Source organism: Agelaius phoeniceus, chromosome 4 (genome assembly GCF_051311805.1).
Source record: "Agelaius phoeniceus isolate bAgePho1 chromosome 4, bAgePho1.hap1, whole genome shotgun sequence".
Lineage (NCBI taxonomy): Eukaryota > Metazoa > Chordata > Aves > Passeriformes > Icteridae > Agelaius > Agelaius phoeniceus.
In genome coordinates this window covers 28,496,049-28,519,717 of record NC_135268.1, presented here as the reverse complement: position 1 = coordinate 28,519,717, position 23,669 = coordinate 28,496,049, and the positions used below count along the sequence as shown (strand labels likewise).

Here is a 23,669-nt window from a genome sequence, read left to right as displayed (position 1 = left end):
GTCCCGGGGATGGTTTGGCAGCGCTGCCTGGGCACGGAGAGCAGCTGGGAGCAGAGCCTTTAGCGAGCGGGGCTGCCTGGGAGCCCTGGTTCGGTGGTGTCGCTCTCAGCCGGGCTCAGGCGTGTGGAGCCGTCCTGAGTCCCGGCTCCGTCCCGCGGGGTCCCGGCTCCGTTCCCCCGGGTCCCGCCCGCGTCTGGCTCTCCAGAGCCGTCCCCAACTTCCACTTCATTCGTAGAGCTGCCTGAAGCTCGGGTCCGAAGCTCTTCTGTGTTTCCCTCTTCTGTGCAGTGGTGACCCTGAACGCATCCAGTAAATGGATCGTCTTGGATAGAAATATAACTCCAGGCTTTCAAGTTATGCGCCTTAAAGCACAAATAATGCTGTGCACTAAGTTAAATATTTGCTGCGTTTTTAAGTGGCATTGTGTTAAACATTTCTCGAATTCTAACGTGCCTGCTTAACAAAAGTTCCGTTTTACTGTGTAGTAATCAACAAATGAATAGAGTCTTTTTCAAGGACTAAAAGGAAGAGGATGTTTATGTACTTATTTATTTCTATTTAATTTTTATGGGAAACCCTTGTTTTTAAAGCGGTGTTTTTCTTTATTACCTTGTTAACAGGGCAGCTGAGTGAAACTTATTTAACTATTGTTTAGTGCATTTTGAAAGGGAAGAGAAAATGGTGAAAAACAGCACTGCTAGTGAAAGTTACACTTACATAATGTTTATAATTTTAAAGTAGGTGTCTTTTATACCAAAGGTAGGCAACATTATTTATCTTTGTCTTTTAAGTTTTGGTATAAATCCTGTATTGATCATTGCTTTTCATTTTCTCTCTTTCAAACAGTGTCTACTGTAAATATGGCCAGTAGAATAAAAATTCATCTCTTCTTATAGAATTTATGGTCTAATTAGAGAAAAAAGTGCTGGGAAAAATTCTGTGAGCGAATAGTGCAATGTCTTATTAGATTTGGTTAGTTCTGTATTGCACATTTTATTTTATTGTGTATGTCTGCTTCTGCTTTTTACCACAATATTTAGCAGTTTTGCATAGCATGAAAATGACCAAAATAGCTGATTGAGTCCAGGAACATCAACTAGAAGAAAAAATTGAGTGAGGAAGTGAATGCGTATGCCTGAGTGGTTTGCATGGTGAGCAAAAGATGGACTTGTGAGCTCTTTGAGTTCACATGGAGAACAAAAACATTAACCCAAATGCATATAAGAGTACTTTTTAGTATTGAATGAGATACTGTAGTCAAGAAAAGGAGTTTAAATGCTACAAGCTAGGAGTGTGAGTATGGTAGTAGTAACTCTTCTTGATTTACCTCTCTGGCAGTGCCTTCAGTGGATGATTTCTACCACAGAGGTGTACTTAGGATATAGAGTCTGTCTCAACTTCCATGGTGTCAAGATTTACCCAAATATCTTGTGGTAAAGTAGGTATGGCATTGTGTACTGTCCTGTTCTTTGTGTGGCAGTGTATTAATTAAAGAAAAGCAACAGTACTCGTAGCAGAGCCACTGTTCTTGTAATTTAATGGTTTAAAAATGTGTCACTGTAACAGACATTAGTATTCTTAATGTCAGGTGGACTTGATTTTATTCTTCCACTCCCTTTTTGGGCAATTTGTTTTGGTCCTGTGGTAGGTAATACAAAGTAGTAAGTGTGATGTACATATCTACATGAAAAAAAAAGAAATTGAATAATCAAGGTGTATCAAATTAAAGCTTTATTTTAAAATACTTGCATTTGTAAAAATGCAAGCAATTGTAATTGTGCAAAGACTTTATTAATCTAGACAGTAATGCGAAAGAGTGATGCTGTTCCAGTGTCACTCATGCTTTATATATATGTATATAAAACCCTATTCTGGCCTCTCAGCAGCATTTAAATTTCTCTTCCTCACTGCTCGAGCTGTGCTCTGTGTCACTTGTGGTAAGAGGGCCATCTAGTGTCTGTCTGTGGCTTTTCAGTGCCACCTGTCATCTCTGAGCTAATGGGCAATTCTGCTGAGTGATGGAGCAGAAAAATTACTGCATCAGTGCCTTATGTTAAACTCCTATGGAATACTGTAGTAGGAAAAATGTAGCTTTCAACCCAGTGTAAGGAAAATTAATTTGAGTTTTTAATATACTGAGAAGATATTTCATCTCTGCTACTGTTGAATTGGACTGGTTTAAAGTAGTTGTGTGTTTGAGGTGTTCATGTAGCATCATGAGATGAATGTTTATTTGCTTATGAGTCCTTCAGTTATTATCTCACCCAACTCTAGATTAATTTTTAATACAGAAACCAATATTATTTCCCATGACCTAAACACCTGCTATAAATGCCTTTTAGCAGTTACAAAAAGACAGATTATTTTATTGGGGAACTGACTGTTGTGGATATGTGCTCAGGAACTTTTTTTTTAATAATGCGTGGTTAATATTGTGGGAGGTTTTAATGTAAAAAAGAAAGCCTTGGTCTAAAATGTTTATGCACTTAAAAATTGAAAGTTACGCATTTTCTTTGGGTTTTGGTTGATGTCAGAAATATGCTCAAATGTAAAAAAATATTTACAGAGGTAATTTTCCTATCCATGATCTTGTGTGTGAAGAGACAGTGTAGATGTGAAATCATTCTTTTCTCTCAGAAAGGGGCCTGCCAATTATTCATGCAGGATGTCTTTAGTAGTGTCTTATGTTAAAATCAGTTGTAGCAGATAGTGGAAGAACCAGTGATTTAAATTTTTTTTGAATTTTTTTTTTATTCTGTATTCTTTTATGGATGTCATACTCTGATTTCTATTTCAGGAACTTCATCTCAGGAAGAAGATGAAAGATAATGTCGCTGAAGAACATTTATATTTGGCTTTTTCTCATCAGTACAGAGACAGTATCTTCCCTCTTCATACATCTATCTCACTGTTTTTGCTATCCTACTGTGACTGCAAACTATTTAAAGTTTTCTTAGTGCCAACTGGCGAAGATGTGGGTGATCAGTGTGTGACAAAAAACCTCGCTGGTGACCTCGAGGTCCACTTAATCTCCAGGTGTCAGCTTCCAGTGGTTGTGCAGAGCTGCAGTTTGCCTGCTGTTGTCGTGAAAGATGAGAAATTCTGCCGAGCTGGGCTTTCTGTGGTCCTAAGACATATAATACAGAAAACATTCGAGGCAGATCCATCTAAAAAGGAGGTTTTGGAACTCTTGGGCTTTAAGAAGACCTGCTTAAAAGCCTGTGCTGAAGTGAGTGTGTCTCTCTCTTAGATACATTGATTGGTTTTTTAATAAGCATTAAATGCTCTGAAGTAGACTCTTAATATTGATGTCAAGTAAGTTCTTTTAGTAAAATATTAATTTGCTTAGAAAATGCAATTTTCTCTATGGAGAAGTACCTGTATATTGGCACAAAGATGAAAAATAATTATTTTGAAGATACTACTTTTTAGCAGCACAAAAAGAACCTTAATGTTAAAAAGTAGGTCAGATCTTTGTTTCATGTCTAGTAGTATAAATGAGTTATAAAATTTGAACTAAACTAAGAAATACCTAATTTCTTGCTGATTTTGATTTTAAGAGTGCTATATATTGTTTCCCTTCACTGTCTAGGTGGCTTTTGTTTAGCTTATCCTCAGCAGGTTGTCCAGTGTCTTTTCAGCAGAGTGGCTACCTGGCCAGGTGGTCAGTCCCTAGCCTGTACCATTCCAGGGGATAAGTCCCTCCTAGGTGTGTGATATTCTGAGTTTCACATCAGTTCCTCTCAGCTCCTTCTCTAGTCTGTGCAGGCTCATGTGAATAGCAGCTTTACCTTGGAGTTTGTTGGGAATTTGTTGTCTGCTCTTCTCAATTCCCTGTCATCCTTGATGGGAGTGTATTCCATCTCCCCCCTCCAGGTAAAGATGATGAAATGGGATAGGCCACAGCATAGACCCTTAAAGATTTCCACACCTGACTGGCCTTCAGGTAGAGTGTGAGCTGTTAACCAGCACTGCCCTTTGAGTTGTCAGTCCATTTATCACGCAGCAGTTTGCTCATCTGGCAGCTCATCCATCTAGCCTTGCCTTCCTCACGCCTCTCAGAGGCAGAACTCCACCCTGGCATGATTGCTGTTTCCATGGTTGCCATTGATCACCATGCCACAGCTTTGTTACTTCTGAGTTACACAGCCACCGTAATTTTGTGTCAATAATAAGGAAATAAAAATATGCTGTACTGGATAACCCTTCTGTAGTATATAAGATTTAGCTTCCTAACTCTGCTGTTGTAATAGCAATGCAGAAATATCTTGAGTTTCTCAGATTAACAAAGAATGTATTTAAAGCTGGAATTCCTTTGCTTGAAGTGATTAAGTAACCAAAGTAACCCTGGATTTTGTTTCTCTTCTCTTTCTGTAGAGACATTAATTACGTATATGTATTTGACAGGTTAGCCAGTGGACCAGGCTCTGTGAGATCAGCATACCTCTGGCTGTTGAAAGATTTTTGACAGCCTCTCCTGAGCACTGCCAGGCTATTCCTCCTGACATTTTACTGCTGGAAAGGAAGCTTGGAGAACCTGTCCGAGTACATAATGATGACAAAATTCGAAGGCAGAAGCTTCAACAACAGAAGGCAGGTGTCAAGGCTGCAGTGCCCATGCTTGGTGAAGAAGCAACAGAGGAATTAAAACCAGGAGAAGTCCATGAACATCCACCCTCAAGTTTGGAACTGAGTGTAGCTTTCTCCAAACTACTTGCCCAGGAAGCACCAGATGCAATCAACAGGGAGGCCCCTCACATCAGGAGAACAAAAACCTCTGACCTTCCTGTCTTGGACCACGTTTTTGCAGAAGGACTTTATTTTACTGTGGCAGATCTAGTGCTTTTGCCATGCATCCATCAGTTCTTGGTAAGCTGACAAATTCTGCAAATATCAATTAGTGTACATGTATGTTTTTTAAGAACCTAAAAGTTGTAAAATATGTTAATTTGAACCTATAATGGTGTTCTCAGTAATCTTAACCTGAAATCAAAGATTTGTCTTGTTTTTGTACAAACACAAAAAACAGGGATTGGTGAGGTCACGAAAGTTACTTCTAGATACAAAGCATATCAATGGTTAGTAAACTCTGTTAACTGTTAAAATATTATAATGAAATATTTTGGCACCAATTTGCCCAGAAAATAATAATTTAAAAATATTGGTGCAGGTGACTTGAGCTCAACTTAAAAACTAGTTCTACAGTGGGAAAAACTTCTGTGGCAAGACTGTGCAAGAGTCTTGCTCAGCACAATCTGTGTATTTAGTTTTATGGGGATAGATGCATAGGAGAGATTTAAGGAAATTACAACTATGTTTTTATTTCCCCTCACAGTAAAATGATACAGTGAGTTTGCCTCCTACAGTTCTATTCCTGCAATTACTCTATGAGATTTACAGCTAAGCTGGTGTCTATTCCAGGAACATTTGCATTTTGATTTTGCAAGTTGGTTTGCCAAATTTCCCTTATGGTGTTTGGAAACAAATGGATTCCTGGGGAAGATGCTGTTAGTCAGATTGAGGATAACAGTCTCGAAAATAAATATAATGACTATCAAATACCAAGAATGTGACAAATGTCCACTTTATAACTTCTTTAACCATTATCATCATCCTCAGTGGATTTCTGTATGATGATAGCAATATGCTGCCTTTGAATTGAGATGATAAGTTGTTTTACAGAAATGCTTCTTAATTCACATCTGCTTTGTTTGCTTTGCAAATCACATAATTGGAGGTGAACAGCAACTTCTGTATGGATGATACTGAACAAAATTATTAAGACAAAATGCTTTCTTACTATTTAAAAAACTTGAATGTATTTCAGCCTTCGTTTTTCCAATTTAGACCTTTCTAAATAAGAGCATAACTTTTTAGAGTAATATTCAATTTACTGGTGCTAGGCATGAGAAGATTTTTGCATCAGGACCTTAATTGATTTCAGCAACGTAGTTGGGATTATTCTGTAGATGTACTGTGAGCAGCCAAGAATTTTGTATTTATTGACTTTTTATATGTTATCCTTGAGCCCTGGTGCTCTGCAGCTCATGAACTAGGTATTTTACAGTACACTTGTGTTAGCTCTCAACAAGGATTGCCCTGAAAACCTGGCTTTCAGTTTCATTTTTACCTAATTTAAAGAGCTCTGGGATAATGCTTGTTTATTTCTGTTGTTGATCATTCTGGTGAATGATCATTTTCTAAGCAATTATACCTTGATGCCTACAGTTGTCATCAAATTTGAAAAATGTGCATCTGAAAGCTTCTTGCAGGCCATGAGTTGAAGCTGTTCTGGTTGATGGAAGTCCCAGAGTTCAATTCTGTATTCAAGTGTTATTTGTCACTTGTATAGCTGGACTTCCTGAATTGTGTTTAAAAAAATCACTGTAGTTGCAGTTCCACTTTGAATTAAGGGCGTGAATACTAATGAAGTCTTAAGTGAGTATGTGTCTGGAAAATATCATCCTATAAATATGAGGAGACCTGACTAGCTGATTGTAATTATAATTACCAAAAGTAAGATAATGAAGCTGAAGGGTTGTTTTTCATTACCTCATTTCAATGCTGTTATCATTCTGAGGTTACCTTTGTTATGCCTTCTATTAGTTGTAACTGTTGAAAATTAATAGAAGTATAACAAAAGCTCATATCCTCATTTGGGAAAAACACTATTCACTTTTTAAAATACAATTTAGAACACCTGATAACAAGTGCAACAGTGCCTCTTAGAATTGCTTTCCAAAAGACTTTGTCCTTAACTGAATTAATGTGGCTTTGCCTGTGTTACTATTAGGTTATTAAATTAGGTACTAAAGTTGCACAGTTCATCCTTTTGCTCCTTTAGCTATTGCTAATTACTTGTGATTACCCTAAGCATATTATAAACACAGCATGCAGGAGAGTTGGAAATTTAGTGTAATTTCAAGTTTTCTTTACCAATTTCTATTTCCATTCTTCGGACAGCTGTGGGTAAGAATGTTGGTTTTGCATGGCCTTTTCTGCCTGTTCCTGTAATTGTGTTTTTTTTAATTTTCTGTTTAAAGCAGGTACAGCATCACAGAATAGTTGAAGTTGGAATAATTGAGGTTGGAAGTCACATCTGGAGCTCATCTTGTCTAAGTACCCTGCTCAGAGCAGGGTCAGCTAGCGCCAGTTGCCCAGGATCATGTCCAGTTATATTTTGAGTGTCTCTAAGGAGACTTCACAACCTCTCCTGCAAGAGGATGATCTCCATTGTTCTAGAACATTTGGGAATCTAAACAAAAGTTATTTAATGTCATCAAATGCATCCTTTTTAAAAGTAGCTGGACTTCATCTTAAAAAGAGATTTGGGTATATTTTTTTAAAATATGTGCAACATATTCTTACTTAGGAAATGTTTTTATTTCATTTTTTACACTTAAAAAGCTAGTTTCTGTTGGAGGCCACATTAACTCATAATCACATACACTTAGTTCAGAAAATAAATATACTGGTTACCATTATTGTATAAAAATATGAACTTAAGATTCTAAAAAATAATGCATGATTAAAAAAAATATTCAGTACTAATTAAAAAAAAATCCGCAGATGTAGTGCAAAGACTTGAATATAGACCAGGGGTAATGTATGCCTGTTATCACATAGCCTAAGGTATTTCAGGCTTGTAGTTCCCAGCAAAACAGCTGTTGGTGGATGAGCTTTTAGGGGGTACTTGTGGGGAAGACCATTCAGGTACCACAGTGTTATACTTGGAGTTCAATATTCATTGCAAATTATTGCATTGCAGTTTTTGTGTAAAGAGCAACCAAAACTAATTGTTGCCATGTTAGGAAATAGCACATATTTAAGGGTATTATTTATATGGAGTTTTCCTGTTACTGACTGAAATTATGATTAAAGTTGGCCATGTAAACCTTTTCATCCTATTAAGCAAATGGGAATTGCGGGTAAAGTCTGAATGGCCAGCTGGCAGTTCCACCTGGAGCTCTGAACCAGCTGATTTTTGTATTGTCATCATGCTGTGAGTGCTTGTGCTCAGCATGGAGCTGAGTTTACTCCTGTACTTTGTGCCTTTTGGTGGCTTGTAGTAAGAAATTTGCAGTAGCCACTAACTTTCTCATTTTATTGTTTTAGGTTTCCAGCAAGAAGCAAGGCAAAAATCTGGTAAACTTGCCACTGATATCCGGTTGGTATCGAAGAGTTCAAGAAGTACCTGGGGTAAAGAAAGCTGCTGGCAAATGCAACATGGAGCTTCTCCAGCTTCCAGAGTTGGTGTCTGCTCCTGAGGAGGAGCTGCAGGACTCTGCTTCAGTTCCTGATGAGTTAGAAGAGGATCATGAAGACAGTCATTTTATAGGTGGTCCAAGGCCAACCATGACTAAGTTAATGGTAATTTAAGCTTTTTAATGAGTTATTTTTATAGCCACATTTGTTTGATTTGGAGTAGGTAGAATTTATTAGAATTGTACAAGCTAATTTTGACAGCCGTGAGCAGTTTAATACCCTTTGTTCATCTTAAATCTGATCTGCATTGACTTAGAAGTGATTCTACTTTTTTCTTCTCTTCTAATATTTGATTCATTCAGGAATTGGGCAAAGATAGGACTGCTGGAGTCCTATCAATAATTCTGAATAATCAAAGTAACCTTTTGTTTGAATTGCAATATTGTATTTCTCTTTCAAAGATATTTACATAAAGAATGGCAAAAAACTGTTGCTTTTATGTTTAGCTTGATTATCCAACCTTTTCAATTGGGTTGGGTGTTTTTAACATCTGGGAACTATAATGAGTTTTGTTAAAGAAAGCTGTCCATCATATTCCATAATTCAATATTTTTTGCATAGAAGCTGACAGCATTTCCTAAAAACCTTAGGGGAGCTTTTTTGTGAGAATGAGGGAAGTACATAATTTGAATGTTGTATAATGTAGAGTTATCTGCCTGTTCAGTTTCACTTAAACTGACAGTGTTCCAGTTTGATCTGGTGCCATTAAATTTAGTGAGAATTTTGATACCATCTTAAGTGGGTAAATGGTCTTATTTTTCTCCTTCTTTCATGTAGGAAAATGGAATTGAAGCAAAGTTTTCTCCTCATCCATGCCCCACCTGGACCCTAGACTGGACCAGTCTTCCATCTGCTGTCAGTCCTGGGGAAGGTGAGAGTTTGTATGTCTGTGTGTGCATTTAGGGTCTTCTTCTGGTGGAGCTACTTAACTGTTTCATAAGAAAATATGCCACTTTTCAGTATGTTTCAGAGCTAAGACAGGTAAGCAATTTCAAATCTGTATTAAAATTCAGTCTGTTTGTGACACATGGTGACATAACTTCCCTCAGGTCATCAGCAGCTGATGAGCAAACTGGGAACAAAATATTGGCCTTGATTTCAGTCAACAGTTGACACAACCCAAAAATCCTAACCAAACTCAGTGCTTGGTTGTGTTGAGTTTTCCATGGAAGCAAAGGCATCCATTGATACATTCCATAGGAATAAAGTTACTGTAGTTGTCAGTATGTACAGATGGCAAAAAGAGGGTGGCAGGTCAGAAGAAAAGTGTATATAAAAGTGTAGGTGAGACAGAAGGAAAATCAGATACATCATGTGATTATTTCCCTGTACTGATGTATGTCATCAAAGGAAGTGTTTTCATTTTTTCCCTAGCAAGGCAGAAGCTGAAAATTTTGGTAAGAGGGGTTTGTTGAAATAAGGCTGTTGAATGGACATACTGTGCAACTGCTGATTATATGTGAGGTTTGGGAAAGAGGAGATTATATTTAATTTGTGACCAACAAAGAAATGCAACATCTTTTCTCTGGTTTTATTAGGCAGCATTTGAGAGGAGGTTTCATTCCTTTTTGGAACTTCAGTCAGTCATGGAGTTTTTGCTTGTGTTCCTGGTCCTGTGTGTGAATGGATTCATTGTCTTCAGGTTCATTTCCTACTTGCTGCAAAGGCTTTGTGAATATTAAGATCAGTTTGGCTGGATATGGTTAGAGGTATTTCCTTTAGGCTAATCCAAAGCACATTAAAAGGAAGGGGAAAGTGTGTGAATGTGGGGTTGGATGGTGATAACCGTTGTTATTTGCTGCTTTATTACTCTGAGGATATATGGAGATAGAAGCCTTTGGTACTGTTACATTTTTTCATCAAACATTGTGTTCACTGTGAAACAAACAAAAAAAGATTTTTTAAAAACATGATTTTTTTTCCTTTAAAACAGCTTTTTATTAATTAACTTTTCTTACCCAACTGTGCAATTCAAGAATGAGAAGTAACTGACCTACAGTCTTAGAAGGCCTTATTACTTTTCTCATGAGTCGAAATACTTGTTAAGCAGGAAGTAAAGAACTTAAAAGAAGTGCTTTATTTGTGGTATTTCATTTGAAATGAACCATCATTGCAGTAACAGTATGCATGAGAGGGTATTTACTTACAGAGTAAAACAATGTCTACAGTTGTAATTTAGAAACATCTTTGAAATTTAAGTACCTTTGAATAACACAGGCTAGAATGGTAACACAGAGCATGGTGTTCCAGTTCTGTGGAATTAACTGATGTTTTGATTAAACAGTCTTGGTGGCTACCAAACAACAATCATGAAGGATCAGTATTAGCTTCAGCTTCCAGAACTGTTATTAAGTAAAGGATACTTTATTCGAGTGTGGCCTCTCAACAGAGAAAAGAAAATTTTGAAAATTTTCTAACCCTCATCATAAACAACATTAGTTTTAATGAAAGGAACAGCACTTAATGATGTAATTGTCTTCTAACCAATATAAAAGTCTGTGACTTTGTGTCCATGTTAAAGTTGTTTGTAATTGCTCATAGAACTGAATAATATTATAATTGTGGAATAAATGGTGTATTAGATGCAGAGCTATTTGATTTGAAATAGTCAAAATTGATTCAGTATATCCAGGTTGTTTCTGGTAGATTTTTGTGAGGCTAGGTCACTCTTATTTTTGTTCTGCTTTTTATATTGGTATTACCTTTTGAGTATTTTTACTTGAAAGATGCTTTCTGAGTTGAGAATACATTGTGCTTAAAAATCAAAGATGGTTTAGGGAATCTGACATTTTATGAAAACTTTGCTAATCAAGATATGCAAATTGTGTATTTTATTTTGAAAGTTAAAAGCAACTGTATTTTTAAAATTAAATCCAGACAGTCATTTATTCTGTAAAACAAAAAGAGTTTAAAGAAACACTTTAAAGTTCTCTATTTCCCTTTCAAGCCTGTCAGAACTCTTTCAAAGGCTTTGAAGATTTTTTCAATAGTGTTTTAGCCTCTTTCAGTGACTTAGGCATCCTGAAGCAGGAACTCATCCTTCTTCTTCGGCTGATCTTTCCATATCAGAGAGGTCTTTGCCTGCAAGCCACATGGGTGTAACAATCCAAGGGAAATTCAACTGAAGCTGCTTCTCATTAACTTCCCCTTAAGTTGCAGTTTTCCTGCACTCATTTAAATAAGTTTAAACCACATTTGTGTGTGCATTATATTTTGCAGTTCAAGATTTGGAAAACTTGTCATGGCAATACAGTCAGGTTGCTTCATATTCTTGATACATACTTGAGAAGTAAATAACTTTCAATAACAAAGAGAAAGCAAAAATGCTCATTTTTATAATATAGGCAATACTGTATATCTCCTTTTACTGGCTTGCCTTAAAAAGAGTGTTCTTGCAAAACTCTGTATTTTGTATGTGACTCCTTAGGATCCTTTGACTGTTCAGGGATATAAATATAACATTGTGTAGCTGGCCTGTGGACAATTTTCATGGAAGTTTGTATGCAATTACTAATTTTTAGACAAAAAATTCTTCAGGTTTAACTGGAAATAATAACTTAGGCATGTCACCAAACCAGATAACTCATGGATGACTATATACACTGTTCCTACTGTTACTGTACTCTTCCTCCCTTTTTCTTTTGTGATTGTCTTGGGTTACCAAGCAAAACAAGGGAAGGGAATTAATTATTTTATATTTTTATAATGCCTATTTGGAAACAGGAGGCAAAGCTATTACATGTTAAATTAGTATGTAGTAATGATTTTTAGGCACAATGATTTACTAAAATGAACAGTCTTTGAAAACATAGCTGGTTTCCATGCCTCAAGAAATCAATGCATATGCATTATAAGGAATACAAGTTCAGTATATTTATGTTTGCTTGAAGTCTGTTACATTTTCTTAAGTGATGTTTTGATCTAAATGACAAGCCTACAGCGTCTGAAATATTCAGAATCTGCAAGGAAAAAACAACACTTGCTAGTGTATCTTATTAAAAATCATACTGGAAAGAATGATACCAAGTTCTAACAGCCGCATTTTGATTCAATTGAGGACACATACTCCTTGGTGTTTGTCCTGCTCTGTAAAATCCTCTTGTGATGGACTTTCATGTGGCTGACAGTCATACTGGAAGGTGTCAACTTTGTTTCAGTGCCTTGCTTTGTGGAGTAAGTGTAAGCCCTCAGAGAATTACTGAAGCTTTAATGCTTCATATTGAATATCTCCTACAAGAAAGTTCAGGTTTGATGAGGTATAATTGCTGGAAGTATGATTTTTACAGTTCACGAGTCCTTGTTAATTGGGTGTTTATTAGGCTTTGGAGAGCTTTGTTTTGTAGATACTGTACATAAACTTCAGTGTAGGCTTTTTTAGTCCTGTTGTGGTTTGTGTTTGTTTACTGAACATACTAAAGAATTAAGTACTCCAGTTTGGCAGTTGAAATGTTTTACAGATTTATGGCTTGAGCACTGAAGACAATTCATAATGATTTGTTTTTGTAAATTCACAGTTGTCTTGGTTCTGATGGTTGAAGCATGTTCTTGATTAATCCACAATTAACTTTGACACAAAAATGTCTGCACTTGACAGTCAGTGGCCTAAACTGACTTTACCTGCGTGGAATTAGAGTGTGATCTGCCCTAGATAGAAAAATAAGTTTTATTGTTAGACTGTGAGGTTTTTCTCTCTTGTCTCTGAAGTTATTAGACATGTGGGAAGGCATAAACCCCAAAAATATTAACTCATAGGTGCCTAGCAGATATTTTTTAACAAGCGTCTTAAATTAATTTTTCATATCTTAATCAGAAATCTTTAATAAATGTTAAGTAGCCTGCTAATTAACTCTGCCCTTTGTTTCATTTAAACTATTTGGTCTTTCTTTTACTCCTGATATAATTGTACTAGAGTTTACTAGTTTCCTTCTCCCTTTTATATTTGTTTTCCTTATTCATGGGATCACAGAGCCCCAAAGTTACATTATTCATCTCTTAAACCAGAAGTTTAGAGGTTACATTTGTACTAAGTACTCCACAGCATGGAAGTGCAGGTCATTTTTTGTGGAAGATTACTGTTGAGGAGTGAAGGAATGCTGACCCATTCTAGCAGTTATGGTGTGGAACAATGTCCAGCATGTTATGATTGATATGATTCAAAAAGACATTTTCATTTGAACATGGCTCAAAATCATCATCAGAGGTATTTCTGGGAAATAGAAATATAGAAATGAATATCCTTTAATGGTCAATAAGGTGTACTTAGTAACAGTAAGTTAAGTGTAAGAGTGATGTGGTGCTACAGTGTCACTTTGTAGAGAAGAGAGTGATGACATATTTATTTTATGTGTATTAATTAGAAATATTTAGGTGGAGGAGGAGTTAACACTTTTCTGTCTCCAAATATTCTAGATATGCTATTGGATAAAATGTTAAATTGCTGTTGACATTACTCTTCATAATCTTTTTCCAGAATATACTAATATCTTAGTATTTGCAGTTATTGTAAAATTTTAATTGATTTTCTGTAGCACCAGTCTTGACTTTAAAAGGGATATTTGATCTGCTTCAGTGTTCTGGTATTTCTTGCTGTAGAATGTCTTCAGTGCTTATTTGAAGATTGTTCTGTATGTTGTGTCACTAGACTTAAATCCCAGTTAGATCAAGTAATGGTGTACAGCTTGTGTCCTTTAGCTCTTTTGTGTCACCCATTTGCCATATCCCAGAGTGTGGGGATTCATCATCCACTTACCTATGTGGCATAATCAACACAAGGATTTAAACTTCTGGGGATTGTACCCATTTTGCAGTATTTTTGTAGGTCACTTACATTGCTGTTTTGTGCACATTGTATCTGAGAGGCAGGTGAGTTGTAACACGGCTGTTCTGGTTTCCTCGGCAAAGCCTAAGCTGTCCTTTCAGGCAGAGGCATCAGGAGACCTTTGGTACCCCTGCAACAGCACTTTGGCTTTTTTACTTTCTTCAAAGTGTAATGTTTAGCTTTGCAACCTGTCTTTCAAGAGCAGAATCAGTTTTTCTCAGCTCTATGGATGACTTCTGGAGTTTAAAATCTTCACAAACCACAGGAGGGCAGCACAGTCTCTTTGGATATGGAGCTATGCCCTGGACTAAGGAATCATCCTTGAGAAAGATGCTTTGTATGTGGCAGTTTTCAACTCAGTAATCTCTAGTCCCAAAATATGGAATCACCTGTTGTAAAAAGTGATTTAAAACATGTTTTTCCTCCTCTTTGAATTAGAGTTGGTAATTTAACAGTTGACACATTCATTGTGCCGGATTACACCTGAAAGCAATAATTGCTGAGGCTGTATAAACACATAACAGAGTAACAACTTCTGCCTTGAAAGTTTTCAAATCTGAGAAAAAAGGTAACAGCTGAGCAGGGAGTGAAGGAGAGGGAAAGTTGATCAGCTCAACTTCTGCTGGAGTTTTATATTCTTTGGGGAAAAGGAGTAATTCTGGGAAGATATTTCTAAGGAAATGAGGAGCTTACTGAAAATTTCTGGAATTTTTTTTCTGGCTTAAAAGTGACAAAATACAGATATTTATGCAAGAGATTTATTGTTTTTAATTGGTCAATAAATACTGCAATAGTTCAAGAGCCAATGTTTTGGAATTAAAAATCATAGTAGCATCGTAGGCTAGGTTATGGCTGGAATTCAAAGGAAAGGGAAGTAACTTATTGAATATGTTAGAAGAAAAAATAGACAAATGAAAGGATGCAAAGGAACTAACCAGTAACTCACTAATTTTTTATTTTGTAGCAACACTCTGAGCACATGAAAATATGTAAGCATCCTCATTAGGATGGGAGAAAAGTAGAAATGGAAGTCAGAAGGAAAGAAAAGTCAGAATGTGAAGAGCTGTGTGGCCTAAACATTGCACAGGAGCAAAACGTTGAAAATGAGCCCCAGAAACAAGGCAAAAAAAGATTCTCTCTCTTAATTGAACCTCTTATGAATCCTCTTCCTGATATAATCTTGCTTTCAGAAATAAAAGCACTGGGAAATTACACAGAGGATAAGATCAGATTGACTAAGTGTGAGAAGGAAGGTATAGTCTCTGAGCTTATGCACAGAAAAGATTACAACCTAGAAAGCAAATGAAACTGAGCCCAAGTGTGTCTCCTTCTCTTTCTCAGTGACAAAATAATGCAAAGACTTCAAAAGAATTTAAATTATGTTCTCACTCAAGTTTATTGACACTCATATTTTGTTTTGGGGCTAAGTCCTTTAAAAACATTATTTGTTGTTTCTTTGGGGGAAAGTAGGACTTGCTGGAAGTTGAAATATTTCATAGATTATTTAATTTTTTTTTTTTTGTAATGATCTTTGGAGAACCCATAGATTATTTGTGAATAGATAATTCAAACTGTGTTCTTAATTTGCAATTTTGATTTTACCTGATTACTGAAACTCTATTAATCTCTCCTACTTAGTATTTAATATGCTTAAGTAGTTATTTCTAGGGCTACTGGTAGTTTCCAGAGTCTGTGGTTGCCCAGATTTTATGTGCATTCATAAATTATCATAGTAAATAAAATGGAGTCTTATTTTGTGGTTATTAAAGTAAACGGTTTCCTGCAGAAACCTAGGCAAACGTGTTTTGAACAATTTATTTTCCAACATCAAGATTTTGTACATTGCAAATATAGAACAAGTATAGAAATACGTCAGAATCATTGCCGAGGTATTGACAAGTTTTGTGCAGCATTAGTGAATTTCTGGGAGCTGTTCAGTGACATTTTATAAGGAGTTGATGAATCACAGGATATTTCATCCCATAAGATGTACCTTGAACATAATGTTAGTGCTCAAAGGTGAGCACTGTAAGGGGCTGCATTCACCTTCTTCCCTCCCCCAGGCTTGCTGTGTTGCAGAGTTGAGGTACGGAATTCATTTCCAAACCATAAATCAGCTGTGACAAAGTGTGAGTTAAGGAGGAATTTTTCTGTCTCTTGGAGTTGTTTATGGATTCCATCTGCATTTTCATTGGTTTTGGATATTCGTGTTGAGAGCCATGAATGCATTATTTGATTTGGATACAGTTTTACATTGGATAAGGTCACGAGTTTGATTTTGGCTTTTCCTGAAGGCAACTTTTTATGCACAGTTGTTCATTTAAAGTTCTAATCAGCAATTTCAAGGAAGTCAGTACTGCTGTGTTTAAGAAAAAAACCCCAAACCTCATAGTGTTAAGAAACGCCATAAAATTACTTTGAATGATTCATAATCTGTTCTGAGTAGTTTGATGCTTTCAAAAATTTTAATTACACAAAGGAAAGGCCAGACTACTGTATGTTTAGTGTTTTATTGAAGGTGGTATTAATTATTTTGTACTCTAAATGCCTCTTCTCCAGATGGTTTGGAAATGCTTCTGAAAAGTTAATTTTTGGCTCATGTCTCATGTCAAATTTCTGGCATCTTACCATTGCTATATCAAAAGGAGTTCACATCCTTTAGAAACTTTTAAAGCCTTGAAGAGCAAAGGCAAGTAGGAAGTTCATCTGTTTGTAGAATTATTTTCTAAGTGTAGAAGAATTGGAGAATAATCTTAATATTAAAATGAGTCAAACCTAATCTGAAGCAATAAAATTTGTCCCCTCCTAGTGCGGAATATTGATCTAAGCATCCAGAGATAATGGAGAGAGATATGGTGCTTGTGTTTCAGCTTAGGCTTTAGAAGTTTTGCAGGCCTGTCATGGAGTTGTTGGTCTTTGTGTTGGTGTTTGAATGGCTCATGTAAGTAGTGTGAGTAGACCAGTTGAGGTATCATCAATGTAGTCGTTCCATTAGCGCACTTTCCCTGGAATTTTCTGATGTATCTGATTGGTGAAGGACTCTAAAATCTGCTTAAATGCTCTTGAATATCCCACTTGCAGATCTTCCATGTGTTCTTGTGTTTTTAGTGACAAGAAATAAGAAACAAAAGAACATCCTCTCACCTCAAAGTTTAAGATAGATGTGAGTGCTTCCATGAAGCTCAACTGGACAAACTTTTTACCTTGGCTCTTGGTTGCATTGCCTGTTTTCTGCAGAATCTCATTTGTTAGGAACCAGAGTATGTTGGACAAAAGTAAAAATGGACTCTGAAACTCTGCTGTTTTATACAAACACTCCTTGCTGTCCAAAACTTTGTACCTGATACTTTAAGGCTGCACTGAACATCAGCTCAGGTTGAAAATGGTTCTAGGTTGGATATGTTAACGTTCAAGGCTGCATATGGAAACTGGTTTCATTTCTTTATTTCTTTAATTCTTTATTTCTTTTGTCCTTCATAGCTTGAGACAGGGAGAAATGTTGGTGGATGTCATGGACTGCCATGAGCTAGCATTTCATGCTGCATCCTGGATGGGGTCATGAGTTTAGGAACAAGTTCAGGGGGATTTAATTAACCAGTGTCTTTAGCAAACAAGACAGTGCTTTTACTTGCACAATATTTGCTAGTTTTGTGCAAGAACAGTGAATTTGTAGATGGAATATCTTGAATCATGCCTCATATTTCTATTACAAAATTGTAAGTAAGTATTGTGAAAAGTCTTGTAACCAGGAGGTGTTTTTTTTTTTTGTATGTAACTTATAGAATCAAAGGTTAAGAAAGGATATTTACTCTTGAACAGCTTCTGAATTTATTCTTGTAGCTAATTTGGTTCTTTACCCATCAAGTATAGCTTTTCTATGTGTGCTAATGCTGAATATTGAGGAATATGATTATGAAAGTCAACATAAATGGATATATAGCTATCTTTCAAAATTGTTGGTATTCTATAATGTATTTTTTTGAGCACAGTTTATTACTTGACAACTTTTGTGAAGCACTGCCATTATTTCTTCAGTATGCTCTCATAATTTTTGAAAGCCTGAAAATGATTTCTTCATTAAAATAATCTGCTTCTCTAGAAACAAAACAAAGCCCCCAGAAACCCAACCTGAACTGAGACAAAACACTGCTTAATCCTCTATTTTATGCTACTCAAAAACATCTGCCAAATGGATTACTTTCCATCTTATCTGCAGCACAGATTTGACATTCCTCTGCTCATGCTTGTTACCGGATGCTTTGGCCCACTTGTGATCTCACTTGATGTATATTGGCATTGTGAGCTCCCTGTAACTTAGCTGGATGATGTTAGGTAAGGCATAATGCAGAAAATAAATCATACCTTCAGTCAATCTTTCTTGACATTTTGGATCTTAATTGTTTTGTAAACACAGGTTAGTTTCTTCTTGTTTGTATCACCCAATTCCCTTTTTTTTTTTTATGGTTAATACGTTCATTTTGCACCTCTGTATGTTTTTAACTGTGCCATGAAGATCATGGTCACTGCTGATTCCCACTTGTAGGGAGCAAGTAGAACATATGGCAGAGATTATCAATGTTGAACTCCTGTTTGAGCCACAAGGTCAGAAATTTCATGTAAAGATCAGGTTGGTAGGTTGTTGCAATGACAAGCAGTGGGGCTGAAAATCACAGGAGTAACTTTCTGCAAAGCATTGGAGTTGCTTGTAAATTGCATTTTGCTTGGGCTTGTGTCACACTCAAATACGCAGGTTCAGGTGGACACACTTGTTCCTGATTGTGCTGTTGGAAAGATGAGCAGATTTTGTGGTATATTTTTTCCTGAAAGTCTTGCAAGGATAAATTAATCTTGAAAAATTAGGTAGTATCTCATATCTACTTCAAGACTCTTTATGAATAGAGCTTTTTTTGATACTTTTAATAAATATGGAAATAGCTGCTTAGAAACTGTCTGTTTTTTAAGCTAGCTAAACAAATATAAGGAAACTTCTTTCTGACTTTGTTTTTATTTAGTAAATTTAATTTTTGCAGGGGCTTGCAAAGCTTACTCTTCCTCACTGCAACCATTTGTGTACTTTGTTTCAGAGTAGAAATAGTCCTGCTGAGGTAATGTAAAAATGGAGCAACAAGATCTTCAGTAGAATCATAACTTTTTTATTTTGTTATTCATTAAGATGACTCAGATTTGCTACTGTGTAGTATATACAATACCAAAGAAATGAGCATTAAAGCTAGTTATTTCTTTTGTATCAGAAATATGATACATAGGTGAGTGCTCCCTACTGCAGGAATTTTATATTTAGTTTAATTTTGTTGTGTGTCAGAGAGGGACAGAGCACAGTGCTCAACTTATTCTTCTGAATTATTTTCAGTACTAATAAATTAATTAAAAGAAAAACCCCAGCACTGTAATATTTTAGTTACTAACTCAATACAGCTTTATGGAAATTCAAATCTGATAGAATGTGGTCTGTTGTCCATTTGTAAGACATCCAGTGGCTGCTGCATGAGTAAAATTAGAAGCATACTTTGTTATTATATTTTTTTGTATAAAGCTGCAGTACAAAAGAAGAAATGGGCTTTACAGACTTTGATTTATCAAAGGATCTTGAATTCCTTTGTATTTAAGGGGGGAATTGAATGGAAAACCATTGATTCTCTTCCATCCTCAAATTTCAATGCCTGTAGACTATCTTGCATTTTTCTGCCAATTTTATTTGCCATTATGCAGGTACACAATGGAAGTTGTGATTACTATTACTATCAGGTTTTCATGGGTTTTTGAATTAAAAATACATTTTAAAATTACTGAATACTCAGTTAAGGATACTTCTGTAGTCCCATACACTCTTTTCCTCCATTGTAATAAACACTTTTCCATGTAATTGCAATATAATTTTTATTTTAGATATGCTTATTTTGACTTTGGATCTTCTCAGCTTGGTTTACTCCAGAAGTGGTTTAATGTAAGTAAAATAATCCCATCAAAGTGCCTCAAAATAATCCCACTCTTAAAGCAGAAACACCCATTTTAAGGATTTTATTTGTATAATATTATTGATTTGACTGATGAACCTTCTCACTGTGGGTTAGCCTTTGTGCTGTGCTGCATTAGTTACTGTCAGAACAGTTTTGTCCCTTTGGCTTGAGGAGAATTTGCACACAACATCCATACCCCATGGGCTGACTGTTCTCCAAATGCTTCCCTTGCTCTCTGGGTAAATAAGGGCTGGAGCATCTGCAGAACATCTGTCTCAGAGCTCCCAACAGGAGTGTAGAAGTGCCCTGCTCTCAATGGTGGGGTCCGTGCAAAGGTGAAGGATCCCTGTGTTTCTCAGTTCCTTTCACCTACTTAGGGGAGCTTTTATTTCCTTGAGACCATTGTTACTGGGATCTTTCCTTCTCAATTCCCTGCACAGTTCTAAGTCCAGAGAAAGAATGCTGGCTGGCAGTGTGTACATTTTATGTAGAATGGGATGCAGTAGGAATCTTGCAGAGTCTTCTGTGTGGAGTTTGTCAATAGGAAGACTTAGGACAGTGGGGTAACAGAACATGCAAACTGTTAACCCCATTCTGAAGTGACTATTGCTGTCTGAGTTTGATATGCATTTGTTTGAGCCCACTTTGTGTGTGTGCATGTGACAGGCCAAATTTGTTCAAATATACCAGATAATCCTTGCAGTATAGAGGTTTTATTTTCCTCTTTATGTAGTGATTTTTGAATGTCCTCATTTTTAAATGATGTGAAGCATTCCTATAGTCATTTATCAGAAATGTGTGGTTATATACATTAGAACATGTTTTCTTTTTATTTTAAGAATAGCTAGCTGAGGCAGTGCCTAGCAGATGCACTGCTGAGACAAATTTTTCAACAGGTACTGCTGTAAAGTCTACAAACTATTAATTTCTTCCAATGCTAGACATCCCCTCTTACAGTTTATTAGGTGATGATGGGGTTTGTAGCTGCAGATACTTGGTGACCTATCAGATCAATTTCTGCCTCAGCATTAAAAGATGATGACAGAGTAAATGTGTCTCTATGACTTCCAGTACCACAACTCTATCCACATTTGGTGGTGGTGAAGGAAAAGGAGTTCTGAGATGGTTTTTGCACTAGAAGGGCAGTAGGGTTTCCAGAGGTCTTACCCAAAAGAACATTGCTGGGATGACTTTTTGTGCTGGGCTTTTTTATTTGTTTTCCAGCTTTTGGCTCCTTTGACATTATACTGGCACATAAAGTTTGTGTCAAAGCTCATTTGCTATGCAACAAGCTACAAATAATTATCTGTTGTTTGAATATCTTAGGTTTATAAGTCTATGCTTAGTTGTGTATTATTTTATTAAGGCAGATGTTTCATGAACATGCCTTCTGGCAGTTAGTGGGAGATATATTTTCTTTTTAAGTTTCTGAAGGCAGATATTTCTTTAGTCTGAGTCTTTGTTTAGTTGACAGAGCTGATTAATTTCTGTTGGAAAAGAGTTCATAATTTTTCATTTCTGTTGGCTTCAACTTACAGAAATTCAACAAGCTGAATTCACTTTGGTTCATGCTGCACAGTTTTTCTGTCTCCATCCCCTCAAAACTGTTATAAAGTAACAAAATGAGGACATGAAGGGGATACTGTTCTACATTTTCTCCCCTTAACTAATTAGTACAGAGGATTTGTGTGGGAGATAAATTTATGGATGACCTTTCTGTTTAGTTAGGTGGCCTTAAGTATGCTGGTAGTTTGTAGAGTAAACAGAAGTGATGTGTAAAGCAGAAAGTGCTGCCCTTTGTCTGCAGCCAGCTGCTCCAAGTCTCTCTCTGTGGAAGGGCCAGATGAAGTCATGACTTTGTTTCCCAATGCTCCCACTTGAAAAGCCTGGGGAGCTGGAGTGCAGTACTGGGCTGGTGCCCACAGTTTCATTAACCTTTTTTTTTCTCCCCCATTGAAATCCAGGTCTCTATTTCAAAGGTGGCTGAAGGGATTTATGGATTTTCTTGATTATTTGCTTTCATAAACTATGTAAGAATAATACAAAAGGCCACCTGGCACAAAGCTGCTTACAGCACAAGAAAAAGGAGCCTTTTATTATTAGAACCATTGATTAGACAACAAGTGCCAATTTTATGTATTTGTTGTCTTGGAAACTCACTTTTGCCTCTGCTTTGGATTTCAGGAAAATGAATTAACCTGTGACAGTATTTTCAAGCTTGGGTACTTTTATTCCTTATAATAACAGAACACCCCCTTCTGCTCTTTTGTCAAGCATGTATGTCGGTAGTGGAGAACTGTGTGCACAACTAACTTTTCATCAGTGTTTCTGAGGTTATCTTTCATTGGATTAGCCAGATTTTTTTTAAAAAATTCACCATTAGGCAGCTTTTGAATTGATATAATCAACTGGTATTTTATCCATGCTCTGAAAACCTTCTAGGAATGTATTTGTGACAGGTTGTGTAGCATAAGCTGACCAGTTCTGTGTTATTTGAGAGGCATTTCCCCCTTCTTTTAGTGTGTAGTCCTTCAGAAATGCATTAAAACACATTGAAATTTTATTTAATTTTCATCTTCTAAACTTGATGTAAAATGTTACTGTCTTCATGTTGAATGTTTTTGACTTGTCATGAAGAATTTCTATTTATGACAGGATTGTTAAACCTCACAATCTTTCTGACATAAAGGGTGCAATAAAGTAGCATTAGTTGGTAATGAGTGGTTATTGCTATGTAATATGATCCGGATGACCACACCATCATTTTTATATATTAAAAGGAAAGGAGTGGATATTTATTTTGTTTATTTCATTGGTTTGTCTTCCACTCCATCATAATTTGTTTGTGCTGATTATTGTCAAATTGTGCTTTACCTAACTTGGCAGGATTTGAATGGGTCATTTGGATTACTGACAACAATGAAAAGGAGCACTTTGAACAGAAGCATTCTGCAAAATGCCCTGATTCTGTTAGTGTGGATAAATATCTGTTACAGCTTTAGAGGTGGTGGGGGTACCAATGGTCTGGCTGTCTTTAGGAATACATTTGTTACAAAGCCTGGCTTATTTTCTCTAATAGTAAATGTCAGTCTTGATTAGCCAGTGGTCTGGTTCTTTCTACATAGTTACAGCACTTCTCCAAGCTGAGAATGCTGAGATAGATGTTGGTTTCAACCCTAACTGGTTACTAAGAGCACCATGAGCATTTTAAAGGGCAGTTTAGGAGCTGTACTTGGCTGTGGCCTGCTACCTGCAAAGTTGCCCAGCAGACATTCTGTGACAGGCACTATATTGTGGCTGAGGGACTGCCATCTCAGCAACTTGGGGCTTACTCAATGTTCCTTCATAGTCTGAGAAAACACTGGAGGGAAAACACTGTGGAGAGAGAAATGCTGGTTGAAATTTTTTGTTAGTGGTGGTTTTGTTTGTTTGCTTTTCTAAAATCTGTTATGCAAACTACTAATGGGAAAAGTGTATTTATTCTGGAGGTTAAACAAACTTTAATGTTGATCATCAGCATTCACAGTGGTAAACTGGGAACCTGGCACAAGCAGATACTGATATTCAACATGGGAGATTAAAAGAACACTTACCCAAAGCTCAATTGT

At 36.4% G+C, this 23,669-nt stretch overlaps 1 protein-coding gene across 5 annotated transcripts in view; it reads left to right on the top strand.

Moving 5' to 3' along the window:
• The window catches only part of GSTCD (glutathione S-transferase C-terminal domain containing), a 45,062-nt gene that overhangs the window by 178 nt on the left and 21,215 nt on the right, over positions 1–23,669 (top strand). For 2 of the 5 annotated variants that reach the window (XR_013182052.1, XM_077177171.1), the window contains exons 2-6: positions 1,339–1,438; positions 2,798–3,229; positions 4,408–4,869; positions 8,116–8,370; positions 9,043–9,136. Coding sequence is in view for 4 of the 5 variants with exons in the window: in XM_077177171.1 (XP_077033286.1) it covers positions 1,403–1,438; positions 2,798–3,229; positions 4,408–4,869; positions 8,116–8,370; positions 9,043–9,136 (1,279 nt within the window). In the remaining variant the exon portion in view is untranslated. Of the gene's footprint in view, positions 1–196; positions 973–1,338; positions 1,443–2,797; positions 3,230–4,407; positions 4,870–8,115; positions 8,371–9,042; positions 9,137–23,669 lie in introns of those variants that run through there. The other 3 variants (XM_077177172.1, XM_054632909.2, XM_077177173.1) reach the window with 3 other exon arrangements.